We start from the raw sequence: 22,479 nt of genomic DNA, 5'->3' as shown, positions 1-22,479 counted from the left end.
CTCACAAGTACCGGGAAGAGCTTTGCTACGGATGTCAGATCAGACATCCGAATGAGAAACAGCATCCTTGTTTACAGCAGGTGGACGAATATTTCTATCAAACTCACTTTTGCCGTCTGATGGAAAAACTGTGTACCGACCGTTTCATTCCTGCTATTCAATGTTTGTTATTCATGCGCAACATTAAAATCGACGATGTGCGAGTCAAAACTGTGGCAGAGACGTTGCTGAGAGAGATGAGATCCAAAGAAAAGTTTGTGGAAACTTTTGCAGATGTGTACGACAATCTGATCGGGCTGGATGTTGTGAAAATTGGTGAGCTTGGAATTGTGAAAGAATGCTGGAATGAGAACTGAGGCAGGCCTGGAGCTGTCCTGATGTGTTCAGTATTGTTTTTTTCCATCTAATCTTATTTTTAGTGTTGCATGTCATCATTTCTTTGTAGCTGGGCATACTGTTCTTAATTTTAAAGAAACTTTAATTTGTGTGTTCCTTTTCAGTTTCATGTCCGTCGTGAGACAGGTTAGTTTTACCCTACTGATGATGTGTTGTTGCAATAGTAATCCTTCTTCCCTCCTACTTGGTAGAAAAAATTGCTTTGTGCGTGTTTTTTTTTTTTAAATAAAACAACAAAAAAAAAGAATCTGGTTTTCTTTCAGTGTTTCTGAAAAAAACATGACTGACAAAACGGTGGTTGAAAAAAGCATTCTACCCCCCTTCATCGACCTGCCCTCATCTGCCGAACCGTTTACGACCCAACCCTAAGGGTGTGTGTGTGTGTGTGTGTGTGTGTGTGTTCTGATCTGAGGAAGTCATTTGACAGTGTGGCGTCCTGTCTAGGTGAAGAAAAGCAGAGAGACGCGTATTTTGTGTCTGATTTAAGGAAGTTGAAGGAACTTGGACGCTGACGATGATTCTCTGGAGGTGAGAAGCACATCAGGCCTGTAGAGACGCTCGGTCTGGCTGTGAGTGTTTGAAGCTCGCTACAGGTGCTGATTCTGGAAGTGAGTACAAATAAGGCCTTACAGCCTCACCATGCAGAGGTGCTAAAGCCATTTGTTTGCGTCAGTTGACGCTTTTGTGGTTTTCCACAGAGTTTTTTCCCAATGTGTATTTAGTACGGTCAGGTCAATCAGAGAAGTTGACAAACGGATGAAGGAAATAAGTTAGATCAGATTCCCTCGTTTGTTCTTTAAAGCATCTGAGTATCGACCCGTTTTGCTGTTTTTTGAGGGCCAGTTGTATTCCGGGGCATTCTTGCAGGCCTGTACTACAACCACTCCCTGCTCCTTAGTGAAGCAATCTTTATTCTTACGATGGAGCCAGTAACCCCCCTGTGCAAATAGATCATGCTGAAAAACTGCTCTGGAATTCCTGTTCTCTAATGAGTGGACTTTATGGTGAACGATACATGACAAAGTTAAGGAAAAGCTTCTTACTTTAGCAGATGTGATAACACGGGTACTTCACTGTAAGAAACGGACTGATGAACAGGTGTCTGAATATGCAGAAAGATTTCTTCAATGTTGGAAAGAAATGGTAAAATTAAAAGTGTCGCATAAAGCTGAACCTTTCTTTGTGTCAATGATCACTAATGGACTGGGAACACAGGATGCTGATACTTTAAAGAATTAGCAGCCCCTGACGTGTTTTCATTGAGTCCTGTGGAATTATGGAAAAGGACTAGAGAATTAGATGCAACTGGATTGTTTGCAAATAAATCAAAAAAAAATCTAAGATTCAAGCTGTACAATACACAACTCTGGGAGAGTATAGACCGTTTGTATCAACACTACCAGGCTTCAGAGGATGAGGACGAGACAGGATGAGACCAAATCAACGACAATTTAGGGGCCGGGGTTATTATAATAATACTAATGATCAAACACTGGCAAGGGGGAAGAAACCTTAATGATCAGAGACTGTGAGCAGAGGGAAAAGAAAAAGAGATGAAGCTAAAGTAGCTAGACCCACCAGAGTGCCACAAGTGTTGAATCAAGGCCAAAACTCAACAAGTACCAAAGACAAACATTACACCATTTCTGTGGAGAAAAACTTCTACACAATGAAGCGGCCGACAGTATTGGTACGCTGACGGTGATCAAATAATAATAATGATGGTTATTCAGGCACAAGTTTCAAATACAGCGGTAGAAAATACCAAAGATTTGTTTAAACATTAAAGGGAAACCAAAAAAGTTTCTCGGAAATGTAGGTGCATTTCTCTCTTGTATTCGTCAACAGGAGATATACTGTCCATGAAGTAATGACACTGTTCAAACTGTCAGCATTTCTGGTGTCCCACCAAGAGAACCGCTGTCAAAACTGTTACCGGTTGAGAGAGATGGCTGGAAATTTCAACATGTGTTTGTGATTTAGGAAAAAAGATATGCTATCAAAATTAAGATTATATAGAATTTGTGCTCCAGAGTGAGTAACAGTAAAACATTCCAAACATACATCAGACGGTAGGACCGTATTTCACTGTTTGGCAAAAAGCAGCCTCTGTTTTGCTAAATGTTGATGTGGTGACTTGACTGTTCACAATAGAGGGAATCAGAACATTAGCATCCTGTCAAGCAGACCAGTAGATAAACCATTCTCGGACAAAGTCCACAAATACTGTTTGTCTCTCTCCAGAGGGACTGATGTTATTATTAAAAGATGTGCACGGAAACATTGAACCACTCATCGGTGCAGTTACAAATGATCATTGGGACAGTAGCTAAAATGCTTGACATTTGTTAGCAGTTTCTTCATAGACAACCAGAGGATGAAAGAGAGGAGAGGAGGAAAGGTGAGCCCGTCTTCCTATCGCAAAGGTCTGCCTGAAACTGTTTGAGAGGTCTTGTAACAAAAACTCTGTTCCTTGGAAAATGTACCCTAGTTGGTTTATGCAGCGTATAGGTGTCTTGAGATGATAAAAAAAATCTTTCACATCTTCCACCCTAACTTTCTTCATGGCACGCTTTTCTCAGTACAATATAAATTCACCCCCCTCTATCCGTCTGTCTTGCTCCTACTCATCTCCTCAACACCTAACCCATCGTAAAAACTTCAAAGTGCAGTTGCAAGTGATCACTGGGACTAAAATGCTTGACATTTGTTACCAGTTTCTCCATAGACAACCAGATGATGAAGATAGCAACTAAAATGTTATTGTTTGGTCGTATGATGAGGACACTTTGCATTTTTGTTCATTAAAATCCTGCAAATACAATGAAAGCAGAAGTTCATTCAGCTGGATGTGTTGTTACAACCTCTGTCAGTTTGAGCGTCTGTTCCATCTAAATTATGGACGCAGCACGCAGATCATGTAGGACTGCTGGGTATGGAACCTTATCAAGCAACAATTAACTATGCAGAATATCCTGTTTGTTAAAACAGTATCCCTGATCAGAGGAAAAGAAATGGGGTCAGACCAGTGGTTGAATCACTGCTGAAACAGGGAGTCATTGTGTGTCTCCAAACAACACCCCAATAAAAACCCCATTCAGTAAAAGAAAAAAAAAAAAAAAAAAAAAAGGGGCTCAGTAATTCAGAGATGGTTCAGTTTTAAAGTATCAGACGAGCAACAGAGTCACGTTATATGTAGGGAGTGCTTTAAACAAGATACAGGCAAGAGCTGACGCACAACTAATCTTTACGCCACCTAAAACAGTGGAGCAAACTGCAGTACGGAGTGATTACTGTCTGTCAGAGTAGAAAAAGAGTGAGAAAATGTATATTGAGTTGAAATTCTGTTTCTTGTGCAGCTGGTTGAGACTGTTCAGAAAAGAAATTGCTACAGGAAAAGGTATGTAAAGCTGATGATTGTATTTGTTTCTTAAACTAAGCACTTTATTTTGTTCTTTCTTTGTTCTGATATAAATGCTGCTCTTACAAGGGGTTGTCATATTTTGTTCTTTGGTAATGTTTCTGTGGATTTGTTAGAAAGGGGAAGAAAATCTGTATTTGCAAATCATGTAAAACAGTGGTGCAAACTGCAGCACGGAGTGTGTAAAGCTGCGCGCATTACTGTCTGTCAGAGTAGAAAAAGAGTGACAAAATGTATATTGAGTTGAAATTCTGTTTCTTGTGCAGCTGGTTGAGACTGATCAGAAAAGAAATTGCTACAGGAAAAAGGTATGTAAAGCTGATAATTGTATTTGTTTCTTAAACTAAGCACTTTATTTTGTTCTTTCTTTGTTCTTATATAATGCTGTTCTTACAAGGGGTTGTCATATTTTGTTCTTTGGTAGTGTTTCTGTGGATTTGTTAGAAAGGAGAAGAAAATCTGTATTTGCAAATCATGTAGGATTGCTGGCTGTGGAACCTTATCAAGCAACAATTAACTATGCGAAATATCCTGTTTGTGTTAAACAGTATCTCTTATCAAAGGAAAAAGAACTGGGGATCAGACCAGTGGTTCAAACAATGCTGAAACGAGGAGTGTCATGTCTGTCTCCAAACAACACACCGATAAACCCCATTTTTGAAACCAGGAACAAAGAAGTACAGATTTGCACAGGAAAAATAAATAAATTTCAGCGTCATTCCTTTAACTCCGGTTGTACCAGATGTTAATGCTATCTTAGTATCAGTAGCAGCCAGAGTGAAATGGTACACAGTTGTGTATTTGTATTCTGCTGTACACAGGAATACATAGGATTTGTTTAGTTTCACCTTCTGTGACCAACAATATCGCTTTACAAGTTTAACGTTGTTTGTTTTTTTTTTTTTTTGGACAGTCCAACCGTCTACGCTGCAGCTGTGAGACAGCAGCTTTCAAAGCTGACATGACCTGCTGACTCGGTTTTGTTTGGCGTACATCGACAACATCATCATTATTGTCTCTTATACAGAAAATTGAATTTGAGTTTGTGAAAATTATCAACCAGTTATTCTGTTTTTATTCAAGCGCGTGTCTACGCTTCCTGATTAAGTTTGTGTGGCTTTATTTTGAATATTTAGAATGAGACTCTGTCTTTGAATGATTTTACTATTCATTTATACCTTTTCTTGTATTTTATACACTTTTTTAAAAACCTTACCTCCTTTTGAGTTGTATTTTCAGATCTATATATTAGAACTTGGGTGGATGTGAAGGTTTTCCAGTGATCACGTTAACTGGGAAATATCAGAGAATTTCACGATGCTTATCACAAAGGACACGACATGTTTCAGAGTTTTGAGAGCAGTAACTTAAAATTTCAAGTTAGGAGCAGATTTGGTTATCTTCAGGTCACAAATAGTAACACTTTTGATTATTTGCTTTACATGTTAAGATGAAACCTGAGTTTCTTGTTTAGATCATAATTTTTAGGTTCACCTCTGGAGAGCTTTAAAAAGGTCATATAACCATCTAAAGTGCTACAGACACCCGGACATACCTGTTTGTAGTAAAATGTAATATCTAACAGACTGTTTGAAAATTGTATGATTGAAAAATGTTAATGAGTTAAATGTTAATGAGTCTATTTTTTTTTTTTCCCTTTCTGCAGCTCCGGCTCACAGAATGAACCTTCGATCACTTCGCCGTCATAATCTTATACACGCGGAGTACGCGGAATGCATTCTGACACCGTAAATACTTCATCCGTGAAACTCTGTTCGTATTTTTTTATCGAAGGCCCCTCGCAACTTGGATATTCTGACAACATCGCCGACCTTAAATCCTGCCTTAAATTTTTGTTTTCTCTTGTCTCGTGGTGTAGGTGTACCATACAAATTGTGAAACACTTGAAGGCCCTTAGTCACATCAGCCGGGCGCATTTTTATACTGCTGTGGTGAGTGTTGTTATAGCTTTTTACTAAGTCTGGTAGGACTTCCACGCACCGTCTAGTGTTCTTAGCAGTGAAATTCTAGTCTTTAGCGTTCGGTTAAATCTTTCAACCACGCTCAAAGGTGAGCCCGTCTTCCTATCGCAAAGGTCTGTCTGAAACTGTTTGAGAGGTCTTGTAACAAAAACTCTGTTCCTTGGAAAATGTATCCTAGCCGGTTTATGCAGAGTATAGGAGTCTTGAGATGATAAAAAGTCTTTCACATCTTCCACCCTGACTTTCTTTCTTTCTACCCTGCCGAAACTACCATGATGACTCGGCTTGTAATATAACCTCTTCATAACACGTTTCTCCGCCATCTTTAAGTACAATTTAAATTCACCCCCCTCTAACCGTCTGTCCAGCTCCTACTCATCCCTTCAGATGTGTCAACACCTAACCCGTCGTAAAAACTTCAAAAGACCTCAGACGGAAGGAAGTTGGGGGGGGGGGGGGGGGAAACAAATGCGCAGTGGACATACGCTGGACAAATGGTGGACAAATGGCAAGGGGAGGGGTTTATTGGGGGGCCATAAATCTTTCGTTTGACATATAATATCCTATCTATCTCTCTTACATTTGTTTCACTTGGTTGTGTTTGACAGATATGGTGAAAATACCCAATCTACAAGCTCGCTTCTCAAAGAGTATCGATATCTCAGTCAAAAATTTCCTTATCAGTGCCTCCCCAGTTGTTTTTTTTTTTTTAATGACTTTTTAATGACTCGAGGAAAAAGTTTAGGACTTGGACTTGACTCGGGACTCGACTGTCTTGACTTGGGACTCGACTCAGGACTCGACTGCCAGGACTTGGGACTCGAGTGCAAAGACTTGAGACTTGACTTTGACTTGAAAAACAAGGACTTGGTCCCACCTCTGCTTAATGCTAACTTGTTTGGGAGAATCTATTGATATGCTAACAGCTAGCACAATAGTTCTTCCTGGCACAATAAAAAAACAAAAAAACTTAGCAACATTTCTCTTAATAAATTCAAAACAGAATTATTTCAGTACTAAAAGGCATATGTGATATGATAATCCCAATCAGGCAACTGAAATAACACTTTCAGTGTGTTTCATTAATGAAATTCAAGAGAAGAAAAAGTTTAAATACATCCCAGAAAACCAATTCGGCCTGGTGCACTATTCAAAAATGCAGTGCAAATATAGATAAACAAAAAAAAAAAAAAAATCTGAAATAAAATAAGTCTGAGTCTCAAATAGCCACTGAAGCAAACTGAATTCAAAAGGAATACTAAAAGTAACTCAATACAGCAATTCAGAATGAATACTACAAGTATAACATACCTCTAAATAAGAAAAGAATTCCATTCACATTGAATTGCCACTCAAGTGTGCTGTAAATAATCTTAGATGTTTTTTAGTGCATTAATTTGTGGTGTAATTAACTAATCTAATTATGCACTAAAGTGACAGCCCTAATAATAAATGTTTCATCATTCATTTGTTGTAATTCATATTAAAAAGTACAAGCTTACAAAAGAAAATATTATACAGTCAATGTTTGTTTATCTGTCTTTTATGATGAAGTGAAGCTGATGCATTATGGGTAGCAGAAGCTCAGTCTAGGAAACGTGCTAGTCAGTCTGTCTGCTCTCATCAAAGATTCTCCTGTGTTTCAAAGCTCAACTAAGCCTCTGAAAACAACGGCTGTGAGTTCAAAAAGTGTTAAAAGACTAAAGAAATGAGAATGTATTATTTTCAGGGGTGTAACGAAATGATCAACTCACGAGACGATATGAAATATGAGACAGGACTCACGATACAAAATAAAGATTGAAGAAAATCCTCAACAGTAGGAAGTTAAGCAAAAATCTAATTGTCTTTATTTTATTCTTTACGCAGACATACCAAAAAATAATGTTGCATCACACAAAATGAATTATCTTTGAAAAAATACAAAAACTGTGCAAATACAAACAAAATCTCAATTAAAAAGTGCTTTATTGCTATAGCAAACAGGATAACTTCAACAAAACTACATTCTAGCTGCCTGTCTTCAGTTCAAAACAAAATTTTTTTTGAAAAAGGATAAATTGCAGTGTTTATCATGGTAGCTGTCCTCCCCGCAGTATACGGCGAACTGTAGCGGCATATTTTGCACACAGTTCTTGTTTTATCTGCAGTTTTCTCGCCGTTCTCTCGTTGCTCACAAGGGAAGCCAGAATATTTCCACACAACCCATTTATTTAACGAAGGAGCGATAGCCTAGCAGCTAATTCAGCTTCGTCTTCCTCCATATTGAAACAAGTGTTTTGCTATGGTAGGCGAGGAGGGTCAAAAATCATCATTCTCAGTGGTGCACGGCGCCCTTTCGCGTTTTTATCTTTGTGCAATTATTTTGTGTGTCTTTGAATTTCATTAAATCATTTTTTTATTTCGTGAAACTTCGTGGAACGAAATTTCATTACACTCCAAATTATTTTAGTAAGCTATGAAAGCTCTGTTAGAGATCATTTTGTTCATGTGTTACCAGGAAGGAGACAGAGCCCATTCATCCTCTAGCTTGTTGTAATGCTTAAAGCTGGTGTCCGGAGTTTCCGTTCGTTTCCAACGTATGTATCATTTTTCAACAGAGCTTAAATGTTTTAGTCTGGTTCGATACTATAAATATTAGCATAAAGCAATATAAAAATTTATTTATGAGCCCCGCCTTCGTCTCATAGACCCCCGTGTTATCCGAAAAAGCGCCGCTCAGCTTCAGCCAATACATTTCGAGCTTCCGCATTCTCGTGTTGTCAATCAAAATGTGCACGCAGCGTCGCAGCCAGAGAGCACGGCCGCTCGTCCAGGCAGGGGTGAGTTAGCTCCGTAGCAGCTGGCCCGCTCACCTCGGCTATATCCACTGTCTGCTGAACATCCACCGTAAACAGCTCAACATGGAGGATGCTGTAGGACTCAGAGGCTCTCATTTTCACCCGACAGATAATAGCGTGCACAATTAAAGGGGTGTGGCTTGGTCGCTCATGAAAGCAGAGGGAGGGGGAACCTGAGACGCTGGATTAAAAAAAAACCTCTCTCTTTCAAAATCCAGACATGAGCTTTAAGCATGCAAATGCAGCTACTCACATGTTGACGACTTAATTGGCATATGGATGGATGGATCTCTATTGATACAAGCTGTGATTTTGAGCATGGCAGTTTGATTGAGTTTAATGCACTGTTTTGATGCTCATGATGTATTTATTTTTCTGATTGCAAACTGATGGTTTTTCATTTCCATTTCATGTATTTCAGTTTAACTCGACCTTTTCAAGCCACAATGTTGTATTGTAAGCTGCCTTAAAGGTCTAATACACGATTTTCTCGAAAAGACGAAGCCCCACGTCTGTTACTCACTTTTTGAACAACGCCCTGCTCCAGACCATCCGCCCGGCTCTACTGCTTCTCCCAGGAAACGCGGAAGTGTACGAGCGCGATCTCCTCTTCTCCGCCGTGCACGGCTCTGTTTACAGTTTCTGCGACCCGCCTCGCTCATGAATAAAGCTTTTTTTCCGAAACAGTTCCAGTTTCATGATGTCAGACTCGCCATCGGTCAGTACTAGCTCAGAAGCTCACCGCTACCGAAACACTCTGAATGCGCAAAATGGAGAAGCTGATTGGGCGCGAGCACGTAGAACCGCCTTACGAAAGCAGCTCGTCAGAATGATTGACAAACGGACCCACCAATTATTTAGGTGATCCACCCGGAAATCAAAATGTTGTATTACACCTTTAAGAAGACTGTATTAAAGGAGCAAGACACTCGGATCCCGGCTTGTGAAAACAAATTTGGCCTGCTGTTCATCTACGTTGACATACACGAAGAATCCAACACGTAGTGGTAAAAGTACAAATGTGATTATTATGTCACTGTTTTGAGTTTTAAAAAGATTCAATGATAACATCTTGTGTATTGCAGGAAAGTGGAGTTTATGCTGGAAATGTTCCTGACAGAGTACCTGATAAGCTGGGCACAGTCGATGCAGTCCACCATCCTCTCACTCCTCTTGTCCCACACCTCCACCAGTGGAGTTCCAGCTTTGCTCAGGTACACCAGTTTATCCACAGCCATATGAGAGATGCACAGCTCGCCAGCCAATGACCGCTGCTGCCTGAAGACACAAGGTTTGAGTTCCTGTGTCTTTTGGAGACACCATGCACTGACTTACAGGGTGCATCCCAGTGAGTCACATCATCAAATCCCAAAGGGACATTTATACCTGATATGAAGTCATTCCACACAGGAGCATGTATTCAAATTCTCACTGTTTTAAATCTTGATGACTGAAAGTTACAGCTAGTGAAAGCCCGAAATCCAGCAGACTGGTTACCTCCATATGCATACACACTATCACTATCACATTTGCATGATCACGCTGATCTTTAATGACTCTTCACATTCTACTTGTGGACTCAGTTACCTTTTGTGTTCTTGTGGTGGGTTAGACTAATGGTGATCTGTAGCAGACCTCTCTTGATGCTCCGGTGTAATTTCATACTCGATCTCTCAGTTTGCCCCCAGTTTACTACTAGCTATATTCTCAAAAAAACAACAACAAAACAAAACAAAACAAAAGGTTTGAGGTGTCTTTGCACTTCTTTCCTTCTCTACACCTCCTTTTGTGGTTATGGCCTTGTGTGTCCACTTGTTTGTTTGGGGGGAAACTTGGGGAGGAAAAAAGGAAAAAAAAGGGTTCTGATTCGGTTTGGTGTCGGTCTCTGTGTTGGTTGTCGGCTCTGTTTTGGCGCTGCTTAGATTGTGGTTTGGGATTGTTCTCTACTTCATGTGGTGTGTCGACAACACTGTTTTGTTTTGAGAATTTGTATATATGTTGTGCCCCCCCGCCCCGCCCCCTCAGCCATGCCGGATGCCAGCTTTAAATAAAGGCAGCAGCAGGAGGAGATTCAGTCTCGTCCTGCTGCTGACATTAAAATCTGTTCGGATAGTAAAAGGCTACAATCATACAATATTGCACGCCCCAGCTGCTGCACAGGACAAGGGAGGGAAAAAAAAAAAAAGAACCACACACTGGTTACCTCCATACTGTGCTAAAGCAGCACTTCCCACAAAGGAAACACCAATCAATTATTGAGTTCACACTGTGTACTGAACATGGATGAACCACTCAGAAGAATGACATCTTTATCTTCTTTTTTTTTTTTTTTTCATGAGGTCTAACATGGTATTGTGATTTTCTGAGATATTGGATTTTGGGTTTTCATTGGCTATCAGAAATAATCATCAGGATTTAAAACATTAGAAGTTTGTAAAGAGTCTGCATGTCCAATTTCCCTTTATAAATTGAATGAATTATAATCGACATTCCGAGTCATTTAAATGCACTTGTACATTTGTTTTCTACAGACTTCCCTGAACTACTAACAGTAATCACCAAACACAACTCCAATTCAGAAAATCTGTTGATCATGTTATTTCTTTCTTTGGACAATATTGTTTTCAGTTGAAAACACATGAGCAGATGTTAAAATGAGAGACTCAGGCCTTGGAGGACTCACTGGAAGGAGATGCTCGGTCGGGTGTCGATGGTCTTGCACACGTCGTAGTCTATGGTGAAGGAGAGGATCTTGGTCTTGCATGCGGCCCACATGGCCCCTCTGTCCAGAGTGTGCACAGACTGTCCCAAACACACAACTGGGGTGTTGATGCTGCCCACACACACAGTTTTAACTGGCTGGCCATTCTCCTGCTGAAAAATTCACCACTGCAGTGAGGTGGGGAAGACATCATTCTTTAACGTGGAAAACAGACTCATATTTACCTTGAGTACAGAATCCTCGTAAACACTGACACTTCCATCTGCTCTCCCAACAAGCAGATAGTTCTTTCTTTGGCTGGAATACAGTTAAACAGAAGAAATTCTGAAGCTGTCATTTCCGCACATACAAACAGATCAGAATAATTGAATAAGTCAGGTCTTATTGAAAACCGGAATCGTCTGTGAAACAATATGTGCAGAAAAACACATTTTATCTAGGGCTGGGCACGCACTGCTTCCTTAAAGGAATACTCCACCCAAAAAACGATTTGGACTCATTTTCTACTCACCCTCATGCTGAGAAACACTCTGGAGCAGTTTTTTGATGTTTCAAATGCAGCTGGAGATGTTTGGGGACTTTCGTAGTCAACAAACAGGGACCGACAGAGCCCGACAGAAAAAACGGTTCATAACGTCCACAAAACGTTCCCATTTTCCTTCATACTGCTCGTCCGCTGTAATCCAAGTGTCCTGAGCGGGTAACGTCCATAATTAATTCTTAACGAGGTCATTTAGTATATCTTAAGAGCCTAAACAGTGCGCTCTCATACTTCTCCAGTGCATGTCTGCGCGCACCCTGAACTACGGAAGCCGCGGCAGACCAAGCAACACGCTTGTGCCCTTTCAGCAGGACACCGAATTCAAAGCTTTAAAACAGCAGCCAATCACTTTTGTGGTTGTCAACAGCTCGGTCACTCACAGCAGAATATAAACAGCGGAACTTCTTTTTCTACGCTTGCAATTTAGAAAAGTAGTCACTGAAAGCGCGCAAGCGTGTTGCTTGGTCTGCCGCGGCTTCCGTAGTTCAGGGTGCGGTATGAAAGCGCACTGTTTCGGCTCTTAAACTATACCAAATGACCTCGTTAAGAATTAATTATGGACGTTACCCGCTCAGGACACTTGGATTACAGCGGACGAGCAGTATGAAGGAAAATGGGCACGTTTTGTGGACTATATGGACCGTTTTTTCTGTCGGGCTCTGTCGGTCCCTGTTTGTTGACAACGAAAGTCCCCAAACATCTCCAACTGCATTTGAAACGTCAAAAAACTGCTCCAGAGTGTTTCTCAGCATGAGGGTGAGTAGAAAATGAGGCCAAATCGTTTTTTGGCTGGAGTATTCCTTTAACGCCGACAAATATCAAATATTTTCATCAGGAGTTGATCCCCCCCCCCCCCCCCCCTCCCCCTCCCCCTCCCCCCCAACACACACACACACACACACACACACACACACACACACACACACACACACACACACACACTGCACTCTCCAGCTGACCATCAAAGAAGCACACACAGCAGCAGCACTTTCTGCGGTGAAACGCACTCCATTCCTCATTATTTGCCATAATGAACTCAGCCGAATTATCAGAAAAATCACGAGGAAAACACTGGTATGAGGCACAAACTGAAATAAGGAGCGCAAATATGACGAAAATGAAAGTGAAACTTAAATCGCGTCTTTTACCGGCAGAACGCTTCCGCCCACTGGGCAGTTTTCAGGCGCTGAAAACACGCAAAATAAAGTAAATTTCCCTTCAACACACCATCTGGCTTAATGAGGCACAATTCGGCCTGACTGAATTTATCCTGTCTTCTCTGTATTAGGGTGAGAGATAGAATGAAGTTTGAGGAAGTGTGCGCTCATAACAAACTTTGTTTTTCATCTGCTCTGCTCTTGCTGGTGTGTGTGTGTGTGTGTGTGTGTGTGTGTGTGTGTGTGTGTGTGTGTGTGTGTGTGTGTGTGTGTGTGTGTGTGTTGGGGGGGTCTAGGGTGGCAATCTTGGTAAAGACTTGGTATTTTAAGCTATTAAATATATTTCATGAATTGCAAAATTTTTATTGTAAAAATATACTTCTTGCAAAATTCTGGCAAAAAAAAAAAAAGTTCCTGTCCCCAGCTGGGGGCAGGATGATCGTTACAGCGTACATTTGAATTCATTTATTGTATTTTGCGAATAATGCGATTAATCACAATTAATCGCAGAAAAATTATGCAATTAATTGCGATTAAAAAATTTAATCGTTGCCCAGCACTAATTGTATCATTTCAGTAAAACTGAAATAAAAAATGAAAGTTAATAAATGAATGAATAAGACTGACCATGTAATGTTATTCATTCATGCGAAACACCTGGTGATACTATAGTCTTCCTATATTGACTCCTGAACAAATATTGTTTTGATCCTGTTGTGGAAACGACTTTTCTTTGTCTAACCCAGCGCTTTTCAACGTTTGAGGCGCGCCTCCCCTGGGGGGTGCCAGAAGGTTTCAGGGGAGGCGCAGAGCGAGAGAGGAAGAAAAGTAGTGCAGTCCTGTCCAATAGTACGAGTGGGCACCGCCTCTGCCCCCCCCAACAGTAGGAGTAAGCGGGTAAAGGGGGGCCTGTTGAGCCGCAATTTGTAATGATGGTGCATTTTGTAATAAATGCCCAAAATGTAATAATTGTGTCGTTTCATTTTGTAATAAAGCCACATTTTGTAATAAAATGCCGCATTTTGTAATAAACTGCCCCAGTGCATTTTGTAATAAATATTGCCGCATTATGTAATAAATTATTACATTTTGAGAGGGTAGTCTTTCCCCCAAAGAGGAGATATTCCATGTCCCTAGAGCTAGTCTCTGTGTCCGGGGATCGGGTCGCCGGGCACCTTGCCGTCGGCTGCCACCCAATCCACACTGCACCCGGCCCCTGTGGTTCCCTCAGCAGGTGGTGCTTCTGTCGGAGGGTGGGCCCACGTCGCCCCTTCGGGCTGAGCCTGGCCGGGCCTTTGCCCATGGGGCCCGTTGCGAGGCCCAACCCCAGGCCTGGCTCCAGGGAGGACCCTAGCTGCGCCATACCGGGCGACGTCACGGTCCTTGATTTAACATTTCTCATTGGAGGTTTTAGATCTGCTCTAAGTCTGGCCCGTCACCTAGGACCAGTTTGCTATGGGAGACCCTACCAGAGGCATAAAGCCCCCAAAAACATAGCTCCTGGGATCACACTGGCACTCACACTCCCCCACCACTTTAAGGTCACAGGTCAGGGTTCATAGTTTCGATAAAGCTAAAATGATAAATTGAAAGGGAAACTGGGTTACAGAAGCATGCTTGGTTTATTAGGCTATATTGTAGAAAGTATTGCTACTGAGATGCACTTTTTTTCCCACAACACGGCTCAAAGGCAGTGCGATGGCTATCTCAAGCTTCCTGTAACCTTCCAAGTCAATCTTGTCTAAGTTTATTGTTTGATGAACAATAAAAAGAGGTATTATTACATAATTCACCATGCTGTTACATTTTGCAGAAAATAAAAAAGTTGCAAGTGCATTTTGTAATGATCTTCTCAAAATGTAATAACTTATTAGCGGCAAGATGTGGCTTTATTACAAAATGAAATGACAAAATTATTACATTTTGGGCATTTATTACAAAATACACCATTATTACAAAATGCGGCTTAACAGGGCCACCATGCTTTTGACTTCTCTTTGGGGAGGCACGTATTCCACTCTTTGAAAACCCCTGGTCTAGCCCATCTTGGACATGCTAGCAGCAGTGGGCAGTACAGTGCTGACCCCAGGTGGTCACTAGGGGTAAAGGGTGATACTCAGAGGCAACCAAGCAATGGCTGTGCAGAGCGAGACCCAGACCCCCACCCAGAGATAACCGAGCAAAGGGTTAGTAGAGCGAGTCCCAGACCCCCACGCAGGTGGTTGGAGAATATTTTCAACATCTTTATTTGAGTGACACTAGAATGTTTTGTTGGCTTTTCCACTAAATCTTGAATGCTATCTAAATTTGCTAGATCTGCCTTATGTCTGGCGGTGTGTACTTAATAGATACAACGGTTTGACTGCAAGTATTTAATCATATTTAATGATTTATTTTTTCAATGCTATAAAATTGAGGAAGTGAAGTGACTATCTTCTTATACAGCATATGTAATCCCTGAAACTGACTCGGCAGAGCTTCTGCCCGTCTTCAGACACTTACGTGTGACGAGGATGTACATGGAAGTACAGCGAGGTGACAGCTGCTGTGATGCCCTGCAGGTAATGCCAGGAAGAAGTGTCCTGTGTGCTGAGGGCCAATAATGAACCAGACTGGGTTCCTGCGACCAGCCATTCACACACCTCGTCTGGGATCTGAACCATCACCAGGCAAAGGACAGGGCTGGAGTCCACTTCCTGTGTGAAAAGAGCAGGAAAGATCAAGAGTGAAATAAAACTTGTGTGCAAAAATCACTCCTGTCCGTGCACCGGCTTGTGTTGAAACTATCGCTAACTCTTCCTGCTCTGAATTCACAAGTTTCTGATGTAATTCTTTATGATTAATCCATTATAATGTGGTATTTTGAGAGTGGTTGTTTTGTTGTAACATAACACAACAGAATAGAACAGAATAAAATCCAATACAATAGACTATTTCTCTCACCACGGAGCAATTTACAGTCACAGAGGCACACAGGGGGGTGCAAAAAGTGATGAAATGTGCAAACAAAGAATAATAAGTAACAGTGCACAGCTTAATAAGAACAATAATAGAAATCTAACAAAGAAAAGATCTAACTTTATATACAACATAAATCTGAATATAAACATAATATACAAATATGTATTAGTGCAGCAGAACAGTGGTTCCATAGTATCTTTGATTTCTTATGGGGTTATAAAGTGACCATGGTTGCAGGATATTACAATGTCCAGGGTTATTGCTCGTATTCTCCACAGTGGAGTTGTCCAGTCTGACAGCGGTGGACATGAAGGACCTGCTCTGTCCTGCACTGAGGGTGTCTCAGTCGGGATAGTCAGGTCGGCACCAATCCAAGTCGGCCCTGACCAACTCGGCACCGCCCCCGGGATACAGCCAAGTCGGCATCAACCCAAGTCGGCCTCACTGGGAGATGGAGGGGGGGCTCGAGTGGCCGAGTTGGTCGGTGCCGACTTGACTGTAAGCTGCTTACCAACTCAGCCAAAAGCCTCTTCTTTTTGGCCGAGCCGGCCAGCCCAGGACGGAGCTGGTCCTCCTGACCAGCTTGTTGAGTCTCTTCCTGTCCCGCTCTGTGCTGCCCAGGGACAGCGGACGGCAGCGTAGTGGACAGCAGAGGAACCACAGAGTCATAAACGGTCCTGAGCAGAGGTCTGCTCACTCCCAAGGACGTCAGTGTCCTCAGAAGGTGGAGGACACTCTGGCCCTTCTTGTACAGAGCGTTGGTGTTGTGGGACCAGTCCAGTTTATTGTTGTGGGACTGGAAACTGTCCACTGTTTCGATGTCTTCTCCCTGGATGTCCACCGGTGGGTGTGGAAGTGTCCTCCTCCTGAAGTTCATCACCATCTCCTTCATCTTACTAGTGTTCCAGCACAGGTGGTTGTCCTCACACCAGTCCACAAAGTCCCTGATGACCAAACCGCAGTGATGTGATAATGCACTGCAGTTAACCCTGACACGACTCCGACAGATCACGTATTTATGGGCTCATATGAGGACAGTCTGAGATTAGTCCACAATATGTGGCAAGAGTAGGAAATGTGCAAGGTCACTGTGTAGTCAGTCTGAAATGATACCAGATGGTATACAGTCCTAGGTATTACATGAGACCATTCACCTGGACTTTTATACTGTTTTACACATGCGTACATGGTCATTCGGGGAAATCCGTATGGAATTTTAGCTGAAAACACCTTTCTTATGAGATCAATCCACCCACTGTGTACAACATGAGAGACCGCTGTCTCTATGTAATGTAGCACATCCGTCCACCAGCTCTAGACATGTACAACATCGATCTGCGGTTTTACGTGTCCATACGAACGTCACATCCGTAGTCAGTTCATCAGCTCGACGAGAACACTTCGCCAGTATCTGCCAGTGATGCCACATCAGTGTTCACACAAGTTATTTTTTTCCACAAGAAATTGCTTCTCATACGTCAGCATTGAAGGGCGTGACTTTAGTGAGGAGGCTGGAGAACCTGCTGGGAGTTAGTGGAGGTTTTGGTTGCATTTGTTTTCTTCAAAGAAGTCTTTGCAGTTTGAAGACTATCCCTGCTCCTTCTTTCAGCTGCAATACCAGCAGAGTATCAGTGTGGAAAGAAGTTAAAATACGGAATCCAGGGAAATTTTAGTTGAAAAACTGTGGATAAGAGTACGGCTGTGTGCAAAATGAGAAATTTACATATCAAGAAATTCAAATCTTTGCAATCAGTTTAAGGCTGCACAGGCTGACAATGAAGTGACTCCTACTGTCATATTTATTCATTCATTCATTACAAATATCAGTTTGAACTGAAAAATGATGCTTCATGTATAACAGTAAATGGACTACACTAATATAGCACTTGTTGGGACGCCAAACTTGACCAGAAATATTTCAGTCAGTTTCGGCCTTTCCAGCAGGCCACAGGCCCTTCAAGGCATGACCCGGAGTCATGTCGTCTGCGAATACTGTCCCCCGTCATGAAGGAGACATGACCCCCGCCGTGGTGGAGACGCAGCAGACTTTGAAGCTCTCTAGAGCAAAGAGAGAAACTTCTTCCTCTCAGCAGGAGGCCACCGCCATCTTGTCCCCCAGAACCTGAAATGGCTGCCCATGCCCTCCACCATGTGCTCAGAACAAAGAAACCCTTATGTAATGGCCTTATCTCTCCTCACAGAACAAAGAAGCCAGATAAGGGTGCAATACCACCGCCAACCTCACGAGGGCGCTCGTGAGGCTCCTCCCCAGAGTGAGGAGGACTGGACTCAGATTGCCTTCTGATTGGCTGAGCGGCCGCCACTCAAAAGTTGAGATCCCGCCCTCCATCTTCAGTTCTCTCAAGGAATTTTATCCAGGAAGGACGCACAGCCGTCCCTCCAACGGATTATACCCGGTACCGAACGGACCCGCTGGCCGGGACTTTTGGGACCAGTTTCTCTTCCCCGGTGAAGCCCCTTTTTCCAGCGGAGCAGAACGGCAGGGACTCCCCCGGAGCGGACCGAAGACACCAGCGAACCGCACCGCGACAGCCCCGCTCCTCCTGCAGAGCCACGGCTCAGAGCTCCCTCATCCTCTCTCTCCCCCCGCCGCCGACCAAGAACCAACTGAGGGCCCGGACCGGAGAACCGGACGCCTCTTTTTCCTCCGCGTGGACCCCTCCAGGAGCCCGAGGTTCTGATCGAGATGAGAGCGACGGCTTTGATCTCCCCACCGAACACCTCATCAGCCACAGGACCCACAGCGGCGGAGAGACGCTCGTTAACGTCCATCACACAAGGTTTGAGACCTGGGCGGTTCAGGCTTAGTTAGTGGTGACGATTCAATGCTTGTGGTTTTTATTGTGAACCAGGACTGAAGCCGTTCATGATATATGCACTGTTGTTTCCTTTCTTCATCTCTCTCTCTTTCTCCTTGTGCACTCCCATGCGCACGTTCACGAGCACGCGCTTCCTCCTCACAGATCATCTTTCTCCGCCTTTCCTCTTTACTAACCCGAGAGTAGTGAATTGAACCGCGCGGTAGACCTCGAGTCCAGAGCACGCACGCGCGCAGCTCGCCCGCCCGCTTGCTCCCCCCTCGCTCTCTCGCTCTCTCTCACTCCGCCCCTCCCCGCTACCCCTCCCGGGGTAGCCGGACAGGGACCGTCGCCCCGCTCTCACTCCGTTCGCGGAGCCCAGACCCGGGACTCGGAGAGACTCCCCCTCTCTCTCATCCTCTCTCTCTCTCTACTGCGCATGCGGACACCCACGTGCGACTCGTCAGCGATCCGGACATTCACGAACACCCGAGCGTGACCCGAGTCACGCCTACTTCGTGAGTGACTCAGGATCGACTCCTGTCGCTTCGGGTGGCCGCTCCGCCACACACACACACCCACGCTCACACACACACCTCCTCTTTCTCCAGGAAGAGGGACCACACAGCCGACCCCATCGGGCCACGCTCCGAACGGGTTAACCCCCCTTCCTGTGCGTCTCCGGACGCTCTCTCACACACACACACACACACACACACACACACACACACACACACACACACACACACACACGACTTGCAAGTTTGAATGTTTTGTTTTGTTGATTATGTGTTAATTAGTAATAGACATTGTTAATAAACGCTCATTAACTGAACTGAACGATTCATGCTTCTCTTTCTGGTGGTCTTGTGACAAATGTCCTGGTTGTAACAGTCTATGCTCGATCTCACACCTTCTCTGATAATTTAAGGTTGTTTATCCAAAGATTAACATCCAGCTTAAATTATTTTTTTTCATCTTTGAGACTTAAAATTGGTAATGAATGTTCCTCTGACAAGGTGGTGCCCTGGAATTAGTAATTAAATAACCCACAGGTTTATTTAATGCATAATTCACAACTTCCCTCAGCTCATTTTCTGTAATTTACCCATTTCCAGTAGTTGGTAATTTGTGGCATTATTGATTAATTAATAACACCTTGTTAATCAATAAGTTAATGGTTAAATCACTGTGTGGTCTACTCCATTCCCAAATAGCTGATTATTTAACATTATTAACAAATAAATAACCATTTATTCTGATTAATAATAATTGATGTTAGGTTAAATTACTTGGTGCCTCACTTTAAACAGTTTATTGCGCCGTAATTGATTGTTATTTGTGATCCACTGTGAATGATCTGCAATTATTAATTGGTAAATCAAAATTTACCCAAATTAATAAGTAACTAAATTACTTAAAGTAATCCATTACTTCCAGTAATCAATACTTTAGTAATTTATTCCCAATTACCAATCGTAAACCCCAACACACTTTACCTCTGCATTAAAGGTGCTGTAGGCAGGATTCCGCATCTCCGCCATCTTGCTTAGGTTTACCTAAGCAAGATTTGACCCATCTAAGATGGCGATTTGAAACCCAGCACAGCCAATCCTGTCCTGTTTTCTCTGACATCACGCCCTTATGCAAGTTAAGCCCCTCCCACAAGAACGTGCGACGAACGCCCCTCGACCAATCACGGTTAGAGGCTCAGGGGCTCTTCTGATTGGTCAAAGATACTTGGAGCTGTCGAGATTCCTTTTCAGCTCAGAACAGAGACAGATGGAAACGCTGCGCCCTCGCGGTAGAGCAGTTATGCTACACTCCTAAAGGATTATCAATGGATACTCTAACATTTAATCCAAAGAAAACACAGAAAAATTAGCGTTGACTAGCAAAATCCTGCCTACAGCAGCTTTAACAGCCCCAAAGCACTTCACACTGCATTATCTCATTCACCCATTCATTCATACACCAGTGGAGGCGGCCGCCATGCAAGGCGCTCAGTCCATCCACTGCGAGCAGTTTTTAGGGTTCAGTGTCTTGCCCAGGGACACTTCGACATGCACACAGGGGGAGACAGGAATCGAACTAACAACCTCCTGATTGAGAGACGGCTGCTCTCCTTCAATGTAACCTGGCAGAAGCTGTATTGACTTGTACAGCAAAGAATTGCTTCACATGTCAATCTGGGATTTCACCCGGCGGGGAAGGAGGGACTTGCTGTAGAACTCTTTGTGTTCATTGGACGAAAGGACACCGTGTGCCCGCCTAACCATGTTTGGTGAGGAGTTGAGTGGGAGATTTCATATCCGGAACCGTAGCCGATGGAAAAAGTGGCCACATGCTGTTGAGCTGCTGTAAATCATTACAACGGCAAATTAGCCTTTTGGCTTTCTCTGTGAACTTTGTTTTGCTTAATTTAGTTGCAATATTAACACTTTAAGAGATGCTAGTGCTCTGGTCTGGTTTAGCTTTTCTGCCATCACCACCAGCAACTTGCTAGAGATTCAGGTTGGGTGTGCTTACAAATGTTTGGCTTTCAAGTGTTTGGGGTCATTATGTTTTTTGTGAAGTTTTTTTTCTATTGCATTTAAAGGGGCTGTATCATGCTTTTTTAGCTACTCCAAACCCACATTAACATGGTAATAGTTTATTTTTGGCGCTAAGGAAAAGTCATTTTGTGTGAAATAAAACATTTTCTGGGGCTAATTCTGAAACCCGGAAGAGAAAACGCTCTGTTTCACTGAAAATCTCGCCTCTCCCCCTGTGGACTTTGACTGACAGCTACTTCAACCAATCAGCGCTTCAAAACAAATACGCTAGCTAGCTTTAGCTCTTTAGCTCGAGCTTCTCTACACACAAAGACACGCAAAAACGTCTTTTCCTGTTAGAAACTCACCAAGCGCAGACCCTTCAGACTCTTCAGACCCTTCAGACCCTTCAGACTCTACAGACCCTTCAGACTCTACAGACCCTTCAGACCCTTCAGACTCTTCAGACCCTTCAGACTCTACAGACCCTTCAGACTCTACAGACCCTTCAGACTCTACAGACCCTTCAGACCCTTCAGACTCTTCAGACCCTTCAGACTCTTCAGACCCTTCAGACTCTACAGACCCTTCAGACCCTTCAGACTCTTCAGACCCTTCAGACCCTTCAGACTCTACAGACCCTTCAGACTCTTCAGACCCTTCAGACTCTTCAGACCCTTCAGACCCTTCAGACTCTACAGACCCTTCAGACTCTTCAGAATCTTCAGACCCTTCAGACTCTTCAGACCCTCCAGACTCTTCAGACCCTCCAGACCCTTCAGACCCTTCAGACTCTTGCTCTTGCTTGACTGTTGCTTTCAGACGATGGTTAAAGTTTATCTCGGTAATCAGAGTTACAAAAAGTGGCAACGCTGATTGCCGAGGGCCTGCGGGGGAGGGGGGCTCAGGGGAGCCATCTTCACCGTGTGACGTGAACGTGAGAAACAGAGCGTTTTCACGGTGGGAGGGGCTGCCTCTCTGAGCAGCAGGAACACCAGGAAAGCTCAAACACACAGGCAGGAAGGAAAAAAAATGCTTTGGGGTGTTTTTGGTGAGAACATAACTATATAACAAGGTTAAAACATACAAAAAGTGAATTTTGCATG

The 22,479-nt window shown here is 43.1% G+C and overlaps 1 protein-coding gene across 4 annotated transcripts in view; it reads right to left on the bottom strand.

The window, feature by feature from the left end:
* lrrk2 (leucine-rich repeat kinase 2) overlaps positions 1–22,479 on the bottom strand; it is a 178,063-nt gene that overhangs the window by 36,715 nt on the left and 118,869 nt on the right. For 2 of the 4 annotated variants that reach the window (XM_030095652.1, XM_030095655.1), the window contains 4 exons: positions 15,562–15,755; positions 11,586–11,658; positions 11,323–11,513; positions 9,765–9,917 (listed from right to left, as the gene is read on the bottom strand). In XM_030095652.1, coding sequence (XP_029951512.1) covers positions 9,765–9,917; positions 11,323–11,513; positions 11,586–11,658; positions 15,562–15,755 — 611 coding nt within the window. The remainder of the gene's footprint in view (positions 1–9,764; positions 9,918–11,322; positions 11,514–11,585; positions 11,659–15,561; positions 15,756–22,479) is intronic. The other 2 variants (XM_030095653.1, XM_030095654.1) reach the window with 2 other exon arrangements.

This window comes from Salarias fasciatus, chromosome 7, assembly GCF_902148845.1.
Source record: "Salarias fasciatus chromosome 7, fSalaFa1.1, whole genome shotgun sequence".
In the NCBI taxonomy this organism is placed as follows: domain Eukaryota; kingdom Metazoa; phylum Chordata; class Actinopteri; order Blenniiformes; family Blenniidae; genus Salarias; species Salarias fasciatus.
This window is presented reverse-complemented; position numbering and strand designations above follow the sequence as displayed.